The 17,227-nt window shown below is 46.1% G+C and overlaps 1 protein-coding gene across 1 annotated transcript in view; it reads right to left on the minus strand.

The window, feature by feature from the left end:
* The window catches only part of CHPT1 (choline phosphotransferase 1), a 150,423-nt gene that overhangs the window by 24,438 nt on the left and 108,758 nt on the right, over nt 1-17,227 (minus strand). The window contains exons 6-7 of the mRNA XM_073545007.1: nt 13,898-14,056; nt 13,217-13,342 (exon numbers count right to left, since the gene is read on the minus strand). Coding sequence (XP_073401108.1) covers nt 13,217-13,342; nt 13,898-14,056 — 285 coding nt within the window. The remainder of the gene's footprint in view (nt 1-13,216; nt 13,343-13,897; nt 14,057-17,227) is intronic.

The following is a 17,227-nucleotide window of genomic DNA, read 5'->3' on the forward strand; positions in this document are numbered from 1 at the left end:
CTACTGCCATCTGGAGGCTGACACTAGGCAATACAACACAAGGTTAGCCCCTCGCCCTGATTGCGGGCGGAAACCAGTTTAGTGCAAAAGAAGTAGGAGAGCAATAACCATTAGCCTTAATGCAGTAAACAATATGTCTGGCAAAGGACCACCCTGACATTCACCACAACATACACATTAATCAAATAAACAAGAGCCAACAGGCTAACAGGGTGGGTGCTGTGTCCCCTAATGAGCGTCTCGGAGAAAAGGATTTTAAGGTGAGTACTCACAAAAATCCATGTTTCTCCTTCGTCTCATTGGGGGACACAGGTACTGTGGGACGTCCTAAAGCAGTCCCTGGGTGGGAGATTGACTCACCTATCCAAGCTCCATGCATCCCTTGTTTAAAGGTGCGTTACCGCTGCTTGGAGAATCCTTCTACCCAGGCTCGCATCCACCGAAGCCTGAGTATGGACAATGTAACATCTAGTAAACATGTACAGGCTGGACCAGGTTGCTGCTTTGCATACCTGCTCCGCCGCCGAAGCGCCCAGGAGGCGCCCACTGCCTGAGTAAAATGCGCTTTGATCCCTGATGGAACCAGCGCCCCTCTGATGCGATAGGCCTCTTGAATAGTTAAATGGATCCCTCTGGCTATGGTCAATTTTTGAGGCAGCGAGTCCCTTCCTGGGCCCTTCAGGGAGCACGAACGGCGCATCCGTCTGGCGCAAGGGTGCTGTCCTTGACACGTACCTCCGGAGAGCTCTTACCAGGCCTAATGTGTGCAGCGCTTCTTCCACGCGATGCACTTATACAGGACAGGACGAGCGCAAGACAATATCCTCCTTGATATGGAATGAGGATACCTCTTTGGAAGAAAAAAAAAAAAAAAGGGGGGAGCTGACTTAAGCACCACCTTATCTTGCGGAAAGCGAGGAACGGTGCTCTGCACGACAGCGCCGCCCACTCCGACAATCGCCTAACTGGGGTGACGGCTACCAAAAATACCCCCTTCCACACCGAAATGGTAAAGGAAAGACCTGTAGCGGCTCAAAGGGAGCTTCCTGCAGAACACTCAGGACTAGGATAAGGTCCCCGGTGCCCATTGGCGCCTTATAGAGAGGTACTAGATGAGAGTCTCCCTGGATGAAAGACCTTACCTGCATATTAGTAGCCATTCTACACTCGGATAGGAAGGACAATGCCGATATCTGACTTCTAAGAGAGCTCGGGCTAATCCTGCATCTAGGCCCGACTAGAGAGAGAGGCCAAGATGCCGGGAATAGAGAATGTACAGGGCGAAAGACCATGCTCTCGACCCTAAGTAAAGAACAACTTTCAGGAGTAACGATAGACTCTCGCCGAGGTATGCTTCCTGGCGCTAACCATTGTAGCGCCCACCTCGTGGTGAAAACCCCGCTTGAGCTAGAATCCAAGATTCAACGGCCATGCCATGTAACCCAGGGCCCCCCCGAGTTCGGGTGGCAGATCGGTCCTTGGGACAGCCGATCCGCACACTGCGGCAATCGCCACTGGATGTCGGTGAGCCGCTGTATCGGATCTGCATAGCATGCCCGTCAGGGCCCATCTGGTGCCAGCAGCTCTACTGGTACCCCTTCTACCTTGATCTTTCTGATAACTCCTGGAAGTGATGGCAATGGAGGAAACAGGTATGGAAAAGCGAAACTGGTCCCCTGGTAGAACCAACGCCTCCACCCCGAACACTCGTGGGACCCGTGCCCAAGCAACGAACACGGGCACCTTGGCGATCATTTTGGACGCCATCAGATCTACATCTGGTGTCCCCCATCGTTGCAAATATGCTGAACAACCTCGGGGGGGGCCGGGCCCCTCCCCAGCCACGACCTCCTGTAGGCTGAAGAAGTAGACTGCCCAAATCTCTACCCCTGGGATGTGGCCCGCCGAAAATACCGCTGGATGTTCTCGGCTCACTGCCGGACGTGTCCCGTCTCACGCATGGTTGTCCTGCTGCGCGTGCCCCTTTGATGACTTACGTAAGCCACTACCGTGGCATTGACTGACTCCGAACGGGTGGTTAGGCTAGGAAGTGCCGAAAATACTGCATCGTCCGCCGGACTATACGTATCTCCAACAAGTTGGCCTGGAGGCGTGCCTCCTGTCGCGACCATTGGCCCTGAGTCCTGTGGTGATGAAACATTGCTCCCCAGACCCAGGAGGCTGGCATCTGTTGTGACCACTAGCCAGTGCTCTGGGGGAAAAGGTTTACCCTGAAGAAGCGAAGATCTGACCGTACACCACTCCAGTGACTATCTGATCTGAGAGGATAGCTGGTACCGCTGATCGAGGGCAAATGGATTCTTATCCCAATCTAACAAGAGAGCCTGCTGTAGCGGGTGAAGGAAGGAAACTGGGCAAACGGAATCGCTTTCCTTGCTGCCACTGTTATGATTGAGTCACCGTAGGAGGCAAAAATAGAAATGCTAGCTAAGTCCAGAAAACCAGAGAAGTTGGCAGCTATCGGATTGCAGACCCCTGAACCTATCAACACAACTAGCAGTAGCCGTGGGGGGTTCCTATGATGCCCTAGGCCCCTCGATCACAGCCGGAGGACTACATAGCCTAAAGACAGAAAGGGAAATCTGAACTGCCCCAGAGCAGACCCCAAAGCAAAAGGCAGCCCCCCACATATAATGACGGTGAAGCAAGAAGAAAGAACAAAACACAGACAGAAAGATAGACTGAGCAAAGATGGGGCCCACGCTAGCTTAAATAGGAAAGGACAGGAAGGCTGCTGTCTGCAATCCGTGAAAAACCCTATGAAAATAAGAGCCAACAAACTGACAGTAAAAAAGGCCCTGAAGACGCTAGGCTTCAAAAAAGCTATGTCAGTACTCAGGAATATTCTGAAGACAGAGCAACAGGCAAAAGGAGATTCAGCTCACCCCAGCAGGGAATGGCAGAATCCAGAAAAGCAAGGAAAACAAAACACTAATGCAAAAAGGCAAAGCAGAAATCTTAGCTTTAGATGAGCAGGAATCAGACTGGTTTCCTAGAAGTCCACAGAGAAATCACCCGCAGGCCAGAAGGGCGTCGGCAGCCTTATATCCAGTCATTAACTCCACTTAGCCAGTCATCATCATCAGCCCCAGGTGTTTGACAATCAGGCTCACTACCTTTCTTCACCAGAAGAGGGAGTTCCTCGGGCCTCAGTAGTGAAGGGGAAAATGAACTCACAACATGCCACCATCTTCCCTAGCATCCTCATCCCGAAACGAATGGAGCGAGGAACTGGCTGCTGGAGCTTCCGGACTCCCTGCTGGAGCGGTACGGCTCTGTCTTGAGGGAGACTCATCAACCCTTGGGATGTATCGAAGATCATTGCTAGGAAGAAAATCCTGTGGGTTGGGACAAGGGATGACCTTTCCCTGTTGACCAACCATCCTAAGCGGAATAGCATATTTTAGCGTAATGCCGACATTCTCCTTGCATGCTCAAAAAGAGGGACCCTTCACCAAGAGGTCGTCTAAGTATGCAAGACGACTATGCCCCGAGAGTGTAAGACGGCCCTCACGCCTATGCAGGTAGGCATCCTAAAAACCGGGCTTAGGCTATGTATTCTCTCTGCACCATGCCCGATATAACCGAACGAAGCTATTCCATCCTGAAATGTGTGACCTTGATGGACTTGTTCAGGAGCCTCAGGTTCAAAATCGTCCTGACTGTCCCGTCCCTTTCGGGGACTGTGAAGAGATTGGAATAAAACCTCTGAGCCCTCTCAAGCTCTGGTATGGAATAATGACCTGTCGTCCTGGAGTGACCTGACGGCCCCCCGCAACGTCCCTGCCCTGGACTGTACCCTGGGAAGTTGGGCAGACAAAAAACCGTCTTGGGGGTTCCTCAAACTGTAAGTCGCACCCGTAGACACCAGTTTCGTCCCCTATAAGCCGTGTGTTAACTCGACCCAGAATGACGAAATAAGAGCAGGCGCCCGCGTCATTTGGCTGGGGGTTCCTGGCACCTCTCGACCTGGCGGGCGCGGAACCCTCCACTGGATTGGGTCTACATGAGACCTGTCGCTCCCTGTTCTGGCTGGGGCGACTTGGACCGGCCGAACTGGCTGCCGCCGTCCCCCCGGAGTTGCGAAAGACCCGAAACTATGTCGGAAACTAGGAAAAAAGGTTGCCTGATCTTCTGCTGTGGAAGGAAGCTGCTCTTTCCTCCTGCCGCGTCAGAAATGCGCTGATCCAAATCTTTCCCCGAACAGGCCCTTGATAGGGTACGGAAGTCAGAGACCTCTTGGAAATAGAATCCTCTCGCCAAGCCCTTAACCAAAGGGGGTCTCCTAATGGCTACCGCGTTAGCGGCTGCCGATGCTGCACAATTGGCTGCATCCAAGGAGGCATTGATCAAGTAGTCTCTGGCCATAGGAATCTGAATTGTGACCTCTAACACCTCCGCAGGCAGGTATCTATCTCGCAAAGCCTTATTCACTGACTCAGACCATGACATCATGGCCTTGGTTCACCCTGTTGTAACGCATGACCCCAGACCTGCTAGCACGGGCTGGTCTCCCATTCGGGTTCCGGCCAAGGCTCAAGTTGCTTAGCGGCCGCCACCTGATGAATGCAATCATGCTCGGCCTAGAATGGCGGGTGGCACCGCAAAGGAGGGGGCGAGCGCTGAAGCTGACGCTTCAAACACACTAATCGAGCCAAGCTCTCATTGAGCCTATCAGAGGGATTCTTAATGGACCTCGAGGCCAGACGAGATACTGGTGGATCCACCACTGGTGATTCCGTCTTTTTTTTTTTTTTACACAGAGTTCAGGGGCAAATGGATATCTTGCCTCCATAGACCCTGACTCCTTCAAACTCAGGGTGAGTGCCAAAGACTCCGTGCGGACGCCTGGCCTGTCTCAAGGCTACTTTATAGCTCAAGGCCAGTGTAACTTCATTCTCTACCCCCAAGGTTTGCTTGACAGCTCCAATGAGGCTGTCTATTCCGGATATCCAGGTCCGGCGGAGCATCTGAGTCCCAATCCACACTCTGCCTGCTCCCAAACATAGGTGACAGAGAGTGATGCTGAACTCCCAGATGCCAAGGCACCGGGCAACCCGGAAAGACCTCGTGTAGGTGCGTTCCTTTGGCATCTGTGTCATGAGAGCGGCCCCTGCAGGCTGAGGGTTCTCGTGAGATGGAGGACCCTTCTCCGGGCATGAAGAGTTGATCGCCTTTGTTAGCGACGCCATAGTGATAGCCTTCCGGAGGATTTGGCTCTCTGGACTCAGCTACCGGAGGGGGGCTCCTGGGGACGTTTGGGCTTAGGTCTCCCATTTGGGTCCTGGCCCTGGCTCAGGCTGCTTAACAGCCCAAGCTTCTCTACAGGAGATGTATGCAGCGTAAAAAACAAAACAAAAAAAAATAAAAGTGTGCTTTACCCTCCGTGGCCATATTGCATGAGCCAGGCGTTTTTACTCCTTCTCTCTTTTCCATTTTTTTTGTTTTTTTTTTCAGAGAGGGAATGGAGGGGGGGGGCAGGAGGGCACCCCCTGCGTGTCCAGCGTGCACCTGCAGCTCAGCTGCGCCTTACCCGCTCCTGCATCCTCTACGCCACCACTCCTGCGCACCTACCCTCGGGAGGTATCGCTCTGGGGCAGGCCGACCACCCTACCTCCCGCGGCCTATCCCACCCCGAAGCTAGGGCCTCAATTAATTCGGCGCCTGCCCGGCTTCAAGGGGCGGGCCACCGGAAGTGACATCCCGACAGAGGCGGGACCTCCGCCGCGGCCTAGCTCCGGCCAAAGCCGCGGGCTCAATTTTACACCATCCGCCCGCGGGATGCGGCCGAGGACGCCGCAGCGGCACAGCCGCAAACGCTGCAGCAGCGCGACTGCGCCAGGCTCCGCAACAGGAGTGGTTGGAGGTGGCGGCGGAGGTGGCGGCGACAGGCGCCAGCTTACCTGCAGGAGGAAGCACCGGGAAGGATTTGCTGCACGCTCCCCGCACACCGCTGCTGTGTCCGCACTGCCCAGGAGCCCCACACACACGGCCGGTGATTCGCGATCTCTGACGACTCCACCAGGTATACCGGGGAGGAGAGGGATGGTGGGGGATCCAGGATGGTGCAGGTACCCTAACTCCGTCCAGCTTCAGCCGAGGAGAGGGACCGTCCGCCGCCTTGCAGCACCTCCGTCTTGCGTTGGTGGAGCAGTGGGGGCCGCACAGACTAGTCTTGTGCCTCTGTGCAAGCCCATGGTTTCAATACCTAGGGGTGGACAGGGCTAAGTCTGGCATAATGTCCCACGTCGCGGGAGAGGAGACGTGGAGGCGACACTCTCACGTGGTCGCCCGTTGATGGTTTGGGGAAATCGGATCCTTTCAATAGGATGCGTTGCCCCTGTCTTATCTTCATAAAATAAAAAACAAAGAAAAAATAGATGTCTGGGGAAAAGTCCGAGATTTCTCGGTGCGGGAAAGGATACGCGGAGGCGATACTCAACGCGTGCTCGTTCGTTGTTGGTTTGGGGAGATCGGACCCTTTCAATAGGATCCGTCGCCCCTGTCTCATCTTCATAGTAAACTATAAAAAAATAGTCTGGAGAGATCCAGACTGCGTGTGCATCCATAAGACACTAAGCAAAAAACTGGTTTCCGCCCGCAATCAGGGCAAGGGTGTATGCGGCGGGGGAGGAGCTAACCTTGCGTTGTATTGCCTAGTGTCAGCCTCCAGATGGCAGTAGCATACACCCCACAGTACCTGTGTCCCCCAATGAGACGAAGGAGAAAATATTGTTATTCTCACCTTCGGCATCCCGCGCAGCCTTCCCGCCTCTCTCCACGGTCCCAGTAATCCTTTGCGAGAATGACCGCGATGACGTCGCGATCATTTGCGATGACGTCTCACGATCATTCGCGATGACGTCTCGCGATCATTCGCGCAAAGGATTACTGGGATCGGGAGCGTGGAGAGAGGCGGGAAGGCTGCGCGGGACGCCGGAAGGTGAGAACAACAATTTTTTTTTTTTATTATTATTTTTTATATTTTACTACTGATGCTGCATAGGCAGCATCAGTAGTAAAAAGTTGGTCACACTTGTCAAACACTGTTTCACGAGTGTGACCAACCTGTCAATCAGTTTTCCAAGTGATGCTCCAGATCACTTAGAAAACGCTAGCATTCTGCAAGCTAATTACGCTTGCAAAACGCTAGTTTTTCCACAAGAATTTAAAATGTGATTTTCCCGCGGAATGGAATTCCGGAATTCTCGCGGTAACTTCCGCGAGAGTTCCGCTACGTGTGAACGTAGCCTAAAGGGACACTGGTTAGAATTGCAAAAAATGGCCTTGTCATTAAGGTCAAAATAGGCTTGGTCATGAAGGGGTTAACAACATTCCAGACACACACTGGGACAGGGGTAGACGGGAACCCTTTAAACCCGGGGGTAACTGTACACCAACTGGAGCGGTCCTGAAGGAAACTGCTCTGTATGATTTATGGAGGGGTAAAGGCAGAAACTGGCAGGAAGGACCAGATGCTGATTAGAGAATTGGAGGAAGCACTAATCAATGATCGGTTCCCGGAGGCACAGGGGAGGATTAAGGAAGCACAGACTAGAGTGGGTCAGATGGCAATGAAAGCGGCGGAACACAAGAGAATGTTTCAAAATATTAAATACTTTGAGGGGGGGGGACAGGGCGGGCCATGTCCTTTCTAGGATAGCGGCGGCACAGAGAGATTCCACACATACAGCTGTTCTGAGTGGAAAGGGTGGGTGTGAACATACTGGTAGCGGGGCAGTGTTGGAGGTGAGGACGGAGTATTATTCGGATCTTTATAAATCAAAGGTGTGGCCGACAGAGGAGAAGATGGATAGTTATTTGTCGGAGTTGCAGCTCCCCAGACTCACAGTGGATGACCAGGGGCTTCTTGAGGAGCCATTTAATTTGGAGGAATTTGATGCCGCACTGGCCTCTATGCCTAATGATAAGGCTCCAGGGGTGGACGGGATCCCGTGAGAGGTATACAAAAAAATATAGAGACACGCTTCTTCCTGCTTTGCTGGAGATGTACGGTGCCGGTTTGGTGGAGGGGGAGTTGCCACGGTCCATGCGAGAGGCAATAATTGTTGTCCTGCCGAAACAGGGTAAGGATCCGGTAGATCCAGCCTCTTATCGTCCAATTTCGTTGTTGACAACAGATGTTAAAATTTTGGCTAAGATGCTGGCTAACCGCCTAAATAAGGTGATAGTAACAATAATACATAGGGATCAATCTGGGTTTATGCCCAATAGTTCTAGGGCACACAACCTCAGGCGATTATTTCTTAATATGCAGGCAAAGGCGGATAATGTGGGTCGGAGGGTGGTAATGTCTCTGGACGCTGCTAAGGCATTTGATAGTGTGGAGTGGAGGTATTTGTGGGCCATCTTCAGGGTTATGGGTTTTGGCGAGAAATTCAAAAGCTGGGTGCAGCTGTTATACGCATCTCCGAGAGCTAGGGTACGGGTGAACGGCCTTCTGTCTCGGGATTTTCCCTTGTATAGGGGAACGCGGCAGGTGTGTCCTTTGTCTCCTCTGCTGTTTGAGATTGTTATAGAGCCTCTGGCGGCGGCGATATGAGGGGATAGGGGTATAAAGGGATATAGATATGGAAGTCACAAAGAGAAGATAGCTCTGTACGCGGATGATGTATTATTTCTGGAAGATATGCAGGAGTCTTTGAGGGTGGCCTATGCATAGTATTACTAAATTTGGGGATCTTTCGGGACTATCTATTAACTGGGATAAGTCTGTGTTGCTACCCTTGGACGTAGCGGCTCCCCTGACAGCAGATCCTGCGATTCCCCTACGGATGGGTTCTGAGTTCAAATATATGGGTATTGTAGTTTTGGCTAAGATAGAGGATTATGTGCGGCTCAACCTGACGCCTTTGCTTGGAAAATTTCAGCAAAAGATTGGGGCTTGGAAGAAACTATTTTTGACAGTGGCAGGTAGAGTCTATCTGATCAAAATGATACATATGCCTCAGCTTCTTTATATACTGCATAACGCTCCAGTGTAGTTGATGCAGAAAAAATTCTATAGAATTAATACTCTGTTTAGGGATTTAAATTGGAAGGGTGGATGGGCACACATCAAATTAGAACATCTGCACAGATCTAAGGATGAGGGTGGTTTGGCGGTCCCTAACCCTTGGATATATTATATAGCGTCTCAATGTCAAAACATGGTGGGCTGGGGAGATTCTAGCCAAAGTACATTAGCTGAAATAATCACTGAATTTATAGTGGGGAAGGGTCTATTGTTAGCTAGTTTGGTAGCGGTTAGATTTAGACTGAACCCAGAAAAATTTCCAACCATAGTTATGATGGGGGAAATTTGGCAGAAAATTAGACCTTGGAGGAGGGTCACAGAATTTACTCGATATGCATCAATTCGGTTTGACCTTAGAATGGCGGAGCTCATGAGATTGCGGGTGTTTGGTCAATGGAGGCGTAATGGCATTTGGTTCGTGTCTCAGTTGTTTGATGGTGGTGTGATTAAGACGTTTGAAATGCTCAGGAAGGCGTTTCCTTTGAGCCAGAAGATGTTTTTCCAGTATCTGCAGCTGAGACATGCCCTAAATAAACAGAACGAAATGTCATGTGTAGTTTTGCAGTCAGATAGTTTGTTGAATCTCATAGGACCTCGGAGAAATTCGAGGGGGTTGATTACCTTGATGTATAGGGGCCTGTTGGACATTTTTTTACTGAAACATCTGTTAACGGTGAGGGGAAAATGGATAACAGATCTGGATCTTTTATCGGAGTCTCAGTGGGAGTCCATAATACAATATATTCCCAAGGTTTCTCTGAGTGAGGCTAATAAGGTGTCACAGCTATATCTAGTCTATAGAGTATATTGGACCCCGCTATGGATGATGGAGGCAGGAATGAGGAGAGACTCAAAATGTCCAAGGTGTTCTGAGGAAGGAGCCGATCTCCTACACATGATGTGGTCGTGTTCTCGTCTGCAGCCCTTTTGGGTGAAAGTGCTCAATCTGATTCAAGAAGTGACGGGGGTAAATGTTGTGCAAGACCCGCTGACTTGCCTTTTGGGATGCATGGAAGATATTGCCACGGATGAGTGTGGGAAATTGGTTATTGCAAGATTGCTTTATGCCGCTAGGAAGCTTAGTGTGATGCATTGGTTAGATAAGAAACCACCAGTAAGGAAAGAGTTTGTGAATAAAATAAACTTTATTGTCCTAATGGAAAGGAATATATATGTTAAGAGAGGTCAACATACAAAATTTGAAAATGTGTGAGGTGGATGGATGGAGTGTCCGGGTGTGGCGTCTGCTGAGCTATTGCAGACTAGGTTGGTAGCTGGATAATTGCATCAGTAGGAATCATACTTGTGCGGCTGAGCCTATGTAAAGCTGTGTTTAAATTTATCAAGATGTGATGTATTAGCTTGACAATGAAGGATATGGGAATGGGGTTTGGGGGAGAGGTGGGGAGGGAGAGAAGGGGTAGGATATTTGGTAAAGGGGCTAGTTCATGTAAAAGGAAAATGTATCAATCTGCCTTGTTATTTTGGTATATGTCTGGAGTTGTCAGACTGTATATATGCCTTAATAAAAAGTACTTTATTTAAAAAAAAGTCTTGGAGGTCCACGAGGTACTGTTTGTGTTCCTTTAAGTGATATTGGAACCTCTCAATTGTATTCTGTAGTGTAGTTTCTTTGGCATTAAAATCTCCTCACCCTGGAATTTTTTTTTTTTTCTTTTAAATTTAATCTTCTCGTTTAGTTTATTATTCAACGAAGAAAGAATACTTATTTCTTCTTCCAGCAGAAGTAGCATGAATTTTAAAGAACTACAGTCATGGCCAAAAGTATTGAGAATGACACAATATTAATTTTTGCAAAGTCTACGGCTTCATTTTTTCTAATGGCAATTTGCATATACTCCAGAATGTTATAAAGAATGAACAGCTTAACAGCAATTACTTGCAAAGTCAATATTTGCCTAGAAAATGAACTTTATCCCCCAAAACACATTTCAACATCATTGCAGCCCTGCCTTAAAAGGACCAGCTAACATCGTTTCAGTGATTGCTCCATTAACACAGGTGTGGGTGTTGATGAGGACAGGGCTGGAGATCAATCTGTCATGATTAAGTAAGAATGACACCACTGGACACTTTAAAAGGAGGCTGGTGCTTGGCATCATTGTTTCTCTTCTGTTAACCATGGTTATCTCTAAAGAAACACGTGCAGTCATCATTGCACTGCACAAAAATGGCCTAACAGGGAAGAGTATCGCAGCTAGAAAGATTGCACCTCAGTCAACAATCTATCGCATCATCAAGAACTTCAAGGAGAGAGGTTGCCTTGTTGCCAAAAAGGCTCCAGGGCGCCCAAGAAAGACCAGCAAGCGCCAGGACCGTCTCTTAAAAGTGTTTCAGCTGCGGGATCGGGCTACCAGCAGTGCAGAGCTTGCTCAGGAATGGCAGCAGGCAGGTGTGAGTGCATCTGCACATGCTGTGAGGCGGAGACTCTTGGAGCAAGGCCTGGTCTCAAGGAGGGCAGCAAAGAAGCCACTTCTCTCCAGGAAAAACATCATGGACAGACTGATATTCTGCAAGAGGTACAGGGAGTGGACTGCTGAGGACTGGGGTAAAGTCATTTTCTCTGATGAATCCCCTTTTCGATTGTTTGGGACATCTGGAAAACGGCTTATTCGGAGAAGACCAGGTGAGCGCTACCACCAGTCTTGTCTCATGCCAACTGTCAAGCATCCTGAAACCATTCATGTGTGGGGTTGCTTCTCAGCCAAGGGAATGGGCTCTCTCTCAGTCTTGCCTAAAAACACAGCCATGAATAAAGAATGGTACCAGAATGTCCTCCAAGAGCAACTTCTCCCAACCGTCCAAGAGCAGTTTGGCGATCAACAATGCCTTTTTCAACATGATAGAGCACCTTGCCATAAAGCAAAGGTGATAACTAAATGGCTCAGGGAACAAAACATAGAGATTTTGGGACCATGGCCTGGAAACTCCCCAGATCTTAATCCCATTGAGAACTTGTGGTCAATCATCAAGAGACGGGTGGACAAACAAAAACCTTCAAATTCAGACAAAATAAAAGCATTGATTTTGCAAGAATGGACTGCTATCAGTCAGGATTTGATCCAGAAGTTGACTGAGAGCATGCCAGGGAGAATTGCTGAGGTCCTGAAGAAGAAGGGTCAACACTGCAAATATTGACTTGCTGCATTAACTCATTCTAACTGTCAATATAACCTTTTGCTACTCATAATATGATTGCAATTATATTTCTGTATGTGATAAAAACATCTGACAAACACACATAAAAACCAGAGGCCAGCAGATCATGTGAAAATATAATATTTGTGTCATTCTCAAAACTTTTGGCCATGACTGTATTCATAGCTTCCCTTTCCCACTCAGACATTTATTGTGAATTTCTGCTTCTTGATGCCGAAAGGAGGGTGATGCACCATCCACGCAGCACAATGTTATTCTTAAGGTAATGCTCAAGGCTCTGCACCTCCCACCACGAGACTATTTGTTCCTCATATTTTAGTGAGCTCTTTAAATGCAGCATTATAGGTGGGTACATTTTCTGTAGGAATGTTTTATCTGAAAACATTTACTTTGCTTCTGTCAACCAGATAGGAAACCAGCCGTGTCTAGCAGACATAAATAGTTAATTTATCACTCACTCCCATTTAAAAGCTTTCGATAGTTATTAGTACATATAGTGACAAGTCAAATTTTAACAAATTTGCATGGTCTGAAAGGTGAGAACTGGCTTTGGCTTTATGGGGTTAAAAAACACACAAGGATAAGTTGCTGCAGAATTACAATGCAGATTCTGCACTTCAAATCAGCAGCAATTTATATTGAAATATAAGCAAATGGAGTTTTCAAAATCTCATTGAAAAGTAGTGGATAAAAAGGAAGCACGAAAATAAGAGCATGGTGTAGATTTAAAATTTGCAACGTGATCATTCTTGTGTGGATTTTCATTCTGTATTTTACCATATTCAATGCTCTGCAATGGAGTAAGGGGAAATCCAGGAGTATGACAGGCTTATTCTGTCACTGATTTACTGCGGATTTGTCAGTGAAAACTTTCTGCAGCATGTGAATATTTATTACTAAGCAATTGTTAAACATATGATATACACAAAGAGGGGACATTAGTACATGGATTGCACATCAGTATAATAAACTACTTACCATTGCCAGCCACAAAACAATGTATTCATCAATGAAACTGTTGAAATACTGATCAAAAAATAGAAGACCAGGTCCAATAAATGCAGAATCCTGAAGATAGAGTTCACTTTTGGTCATGTGAGCAAGCTGAAAGAAGCCAATATAAAAGTGGCATTATATAATGCGGTTATACATATATATTTATATAATAATAGCACTTTTTACATTTTATACAGGTTTTTCATATTTATAAACAAAAAAAAAAATCTATATCTGCTATTTGTATAACATTATTTCAACTGTTAGGCCATATTCACATGTCTAATTGATAGCAGTCATACATACGATAGCCTATAGGGCTGTTCACAGGTCAGATTTTTCCCTCAGACAGAGGAAAATCACAAAATAATGTTAAACTTTGATCCGAGTGTTGAACCAAAATCAGCAATGCAAGTTTATACGTCAGTGAAAAAAATCTAACAGCATTCGGATGCCATCTGCGTGCCAGTTTTTCACCGAGTGATGGATAGCAAAAGGTGGAGAAACTTTTTTTTTTTGTTCTCATATGTAAAAAAAAAAAAAAAAACTGCAAGAACTAGATCAATTTTCTTGTATGTGAAAAAAGTTGGCATCTGAATGAAGCCTTAGAGTTGTTCCACAATTCATTTGACAGTTCAGAATTAAGTACATTTAGAGACTTACCACAAGCTTAATAGTAATTTTGGCACTTACAAACCCAAAGGTTAAGGTGTATAGACATGGATGTTTGTAGAATAAATCTGTGGTTGACTTCTTGTAAATCATTAGCCCCAACATGAGGATTAATCCAATATGAAGACCAGGAGATAATACACTCGTTCCCTGTTAGAAAGTGGATAAAAAAAATTTTTTTATTAGTCAAAATTGCTGCTCAATAAGTTTGCTGTTGCTTTCTTTAAAAGATGACTGCTTATTGGCCTTGGTATGTTCTGCTTAGGCCTCTTTCACACTTCAGTTTTTTGCATCAGTTGAAATCCGCCAAAAAGTCAGACAAGCGGATCCGTTCTTAGCTGATGTGAACGGATGGCACAGGATCCGTTTTGAGACGGATCCTGAAAATCAGGAAATTTAAAGGAAACGCAGGGAGGGAGGGAGGGAGGGAGGGAGAGAGAGAGAGATTATTTTTTTTTTTTTGTCCGGCACCCAGAAAGAATTTCGGGTTAAATTAGTGTCTGGAGGATCCGCCAGAGAAAAAAACGTTACAAGCTCCGTTTTGAAATCTTTGAGGATGATGACGGACAACAACTTTTGGCGGATCCTCAAAAAAAACGGATGCAACGGACAGCAATCCGCCATTAATGCAAGTCAATGGGGAAAAAAACGGATCCTCAAAAAAAAATTGAGGATCCGTTTTTTTTCAAAACCTGGCGGATTGTGACTGATTGTAAAAAACTGAAGTGTGAAAGAGGCCTTAGAGACAGTGAATGTGATTGGTCGAAAACTACACAAGCTCCAACCTATAGCTTCATTCAAATCCCAGTCTAGTTCACACAGCCATCATCTGCCAGGAATAACACAAAGTCAGCTCATGAGCCTGCATCAAAAACAGAGATGAGAAACTGGAAGTACCAGTACGTTTACTGTTGGGAAGGTATAAATGATTACTGCAGTCTAAGAATTTTTCAACCCCTTCATGACAAGCAACTGTAAACTTCGTAGAGTATCTTGTGCGTTTTGTGACCCGCTGCAAATGCGATGCATCGCCAACACCTGGGGTAACGGAAGTATTTTGCACATCCTTACATGTGGATAGTCAGAACTCCCTTAGTCCCATCCACCAGTTCAGTATTGAAACCCCTGTTCCCTAAACACATTTATAGTATTTAAAAGAAAAATACTTATACAATTATAAAGTGTCCCTTGACCTTCTAGTTATCTTCTTTTTGCTGAAATTCAACAACACATTGACATAGTAACATAGTATTTAAGGTTGAAGGGAGACTAACTCCATCTAGTTCACCCCATAGCCTAACATGTTGATCCAGAGGAAGGCAAAAAAAACCCATGCTGCAAACACTAAGCTCCACATTGGGGAAAAAATTCCTTTCCGACTCAACATACGGCAATCAGACTAGTTCCATGGAATAACGCAATATCAAGGAAACTACTATATATACCCTGTAACATTATACTTTTCAAGAAAGGCATCCAGACCCTTCTTAAATGTAGATATACATTGTTATTAGTTTATTTTAATATTTTTGTGTTTAAACCTGTGTGTTTAAACCTAACGCTATCTCTAGAATTAAAAAAGTATGTAAAAACTCATGGTTCATTATAACTTTTTTTTTTTAGTTGTTTGTTTATACAGGGGAAACTTTTTAATATCTTGGACAGCACCCCAAGAAATCGGTCACTCTCCTATCAGAAAATTGCAACGGAGAGGACAGTGTAACCTATGGCATTTGACTCGCTGCCTAGGCAGAGCACAGCTGTTGAGATGAGTTTGTAATAGGCTGCTACACTCCGCATAGGCACGAACCAAGATGACGAAGATCACTTCATCAAGATGAGTTTTTTCTTCTCAGTCACTCTCTATACAGAATGCAGCCATTGAGATGAGCTTGTCATTGGCTTCTGTACTCAGCAGCAATTCCTCATAATAAGAGCTTTGTCATCTCAGTCACTGCCTTTTGCAAAGTAACTGATGACAAACTCCTCTTGACTGCTGTAATTTGCTTATTAAAGAGAACTTAAAAAAAAGTTTTTATCTTCCATTTAACACAATAAAAATATTTACAACAACAACCAGTAGAATCACACAAATGAAGTACTGTAATAGGTATCATCAATGTTCCCTGAAGCATGTTCAAAAAGATGATTGGAGATTCTAACCTTTCAACAGAGTATAATAATAATGTCAAAAACAAACTTCTGACTCTACTTAAAAAATAACTAACAAATAAAGAAACATTCATACACTCAATACAAACAACCTCACACACAACACCTAATTATACAGGACCCCATGCCCATCCACCCACCTCCTACATATTTTATTAAGCTACGCTTTATGCAAACATGTGATAGAACCAAATATACAGAGAGAACTGCTGGTAAACCTTTTGAGCAGGGTCTGCTGTTGCCCATACCATTAAAGAGGACCTTTCAACAAATTCCTCATGTTGAATTGAACAAAAGTATTTGACAGCTTAGGATTGAACAAAAATAAAATACAAATTTGTATTCTGCTCTGCAACCACTGTTACATCCTGTGTTCAGGTCAACATGATAAATTTGGTGAAAGTGCCTCTTTATGGACGCCAGGCAAGCACTCACTGTGCCGCTACACTGCTTCAAGAAAAATCTGGTATCCCTGTTCCTCCTTCATCACCACTCTACAATACTTCAGACAACAGAATTTGGCAGTGTTCCTGAAGAATCTTAGCCCAATCCTTATGGGAAATGTCATCCAGTTAACTAATATTCTTGAGTTCTCATTGTATGATTGCAACAAACCAAAACAGAAGAAAGCTGGCACATTCTGCTAATAAACCTAATTTGCAATGGAGACTGAATAATTTTGATTGAAACAGAATGTATGCAACATTGTCAAATATGCGTCTATATTTTTTCACTTTTTTTTTAAACTGGGATTTTGAAGGTTTCCTTCTCTTTTTTGTTCCATAATATTAATGAATCCTACAAAGAAACATGCAATCCTTTGATTGTGTAGTTAATACAGTGCACTCCTTATATAATGCAGCATATTCAGTGTATGTCGGTTTTCTAGTGACAGTGAGCCCATTAGACCCTACATCTGCACTTTGGGATCGCTTTGTGATGGGTGGAGAAAGGAGAGCGAGAGGCTGAAAGGACGACAAAGTGAACAACCTCCATCTGTCAAATTCAGTAGATGCCGTGGTTGCTATTTACCATGGCATACAAGTAGTTAAACTGCTGGGATCGGAGTTGGTTCTAGTTCTAACTATATTTTACAGCAGACCCCTGCTGCTGTTGCCCCGTCACATCTCCGCTGCCTGCTTCATCTGT

This window comes from Dendrobates tinctorius, unplaced genomic scaffold, assembly GCF_039654945.1.
Source record: "Dendrobates tinctorius isolate UK_male_01 unplaced genomic scaffold, ASM3965494v1 ptg000139l, whole genome shotgun sequence".
Lineage (NCBI taxonomy): Eukaryota > Metazoa > Chordata > Amphibia > Anura > Dendrobatidae > Dendrobates > Dendrobates tinctorius.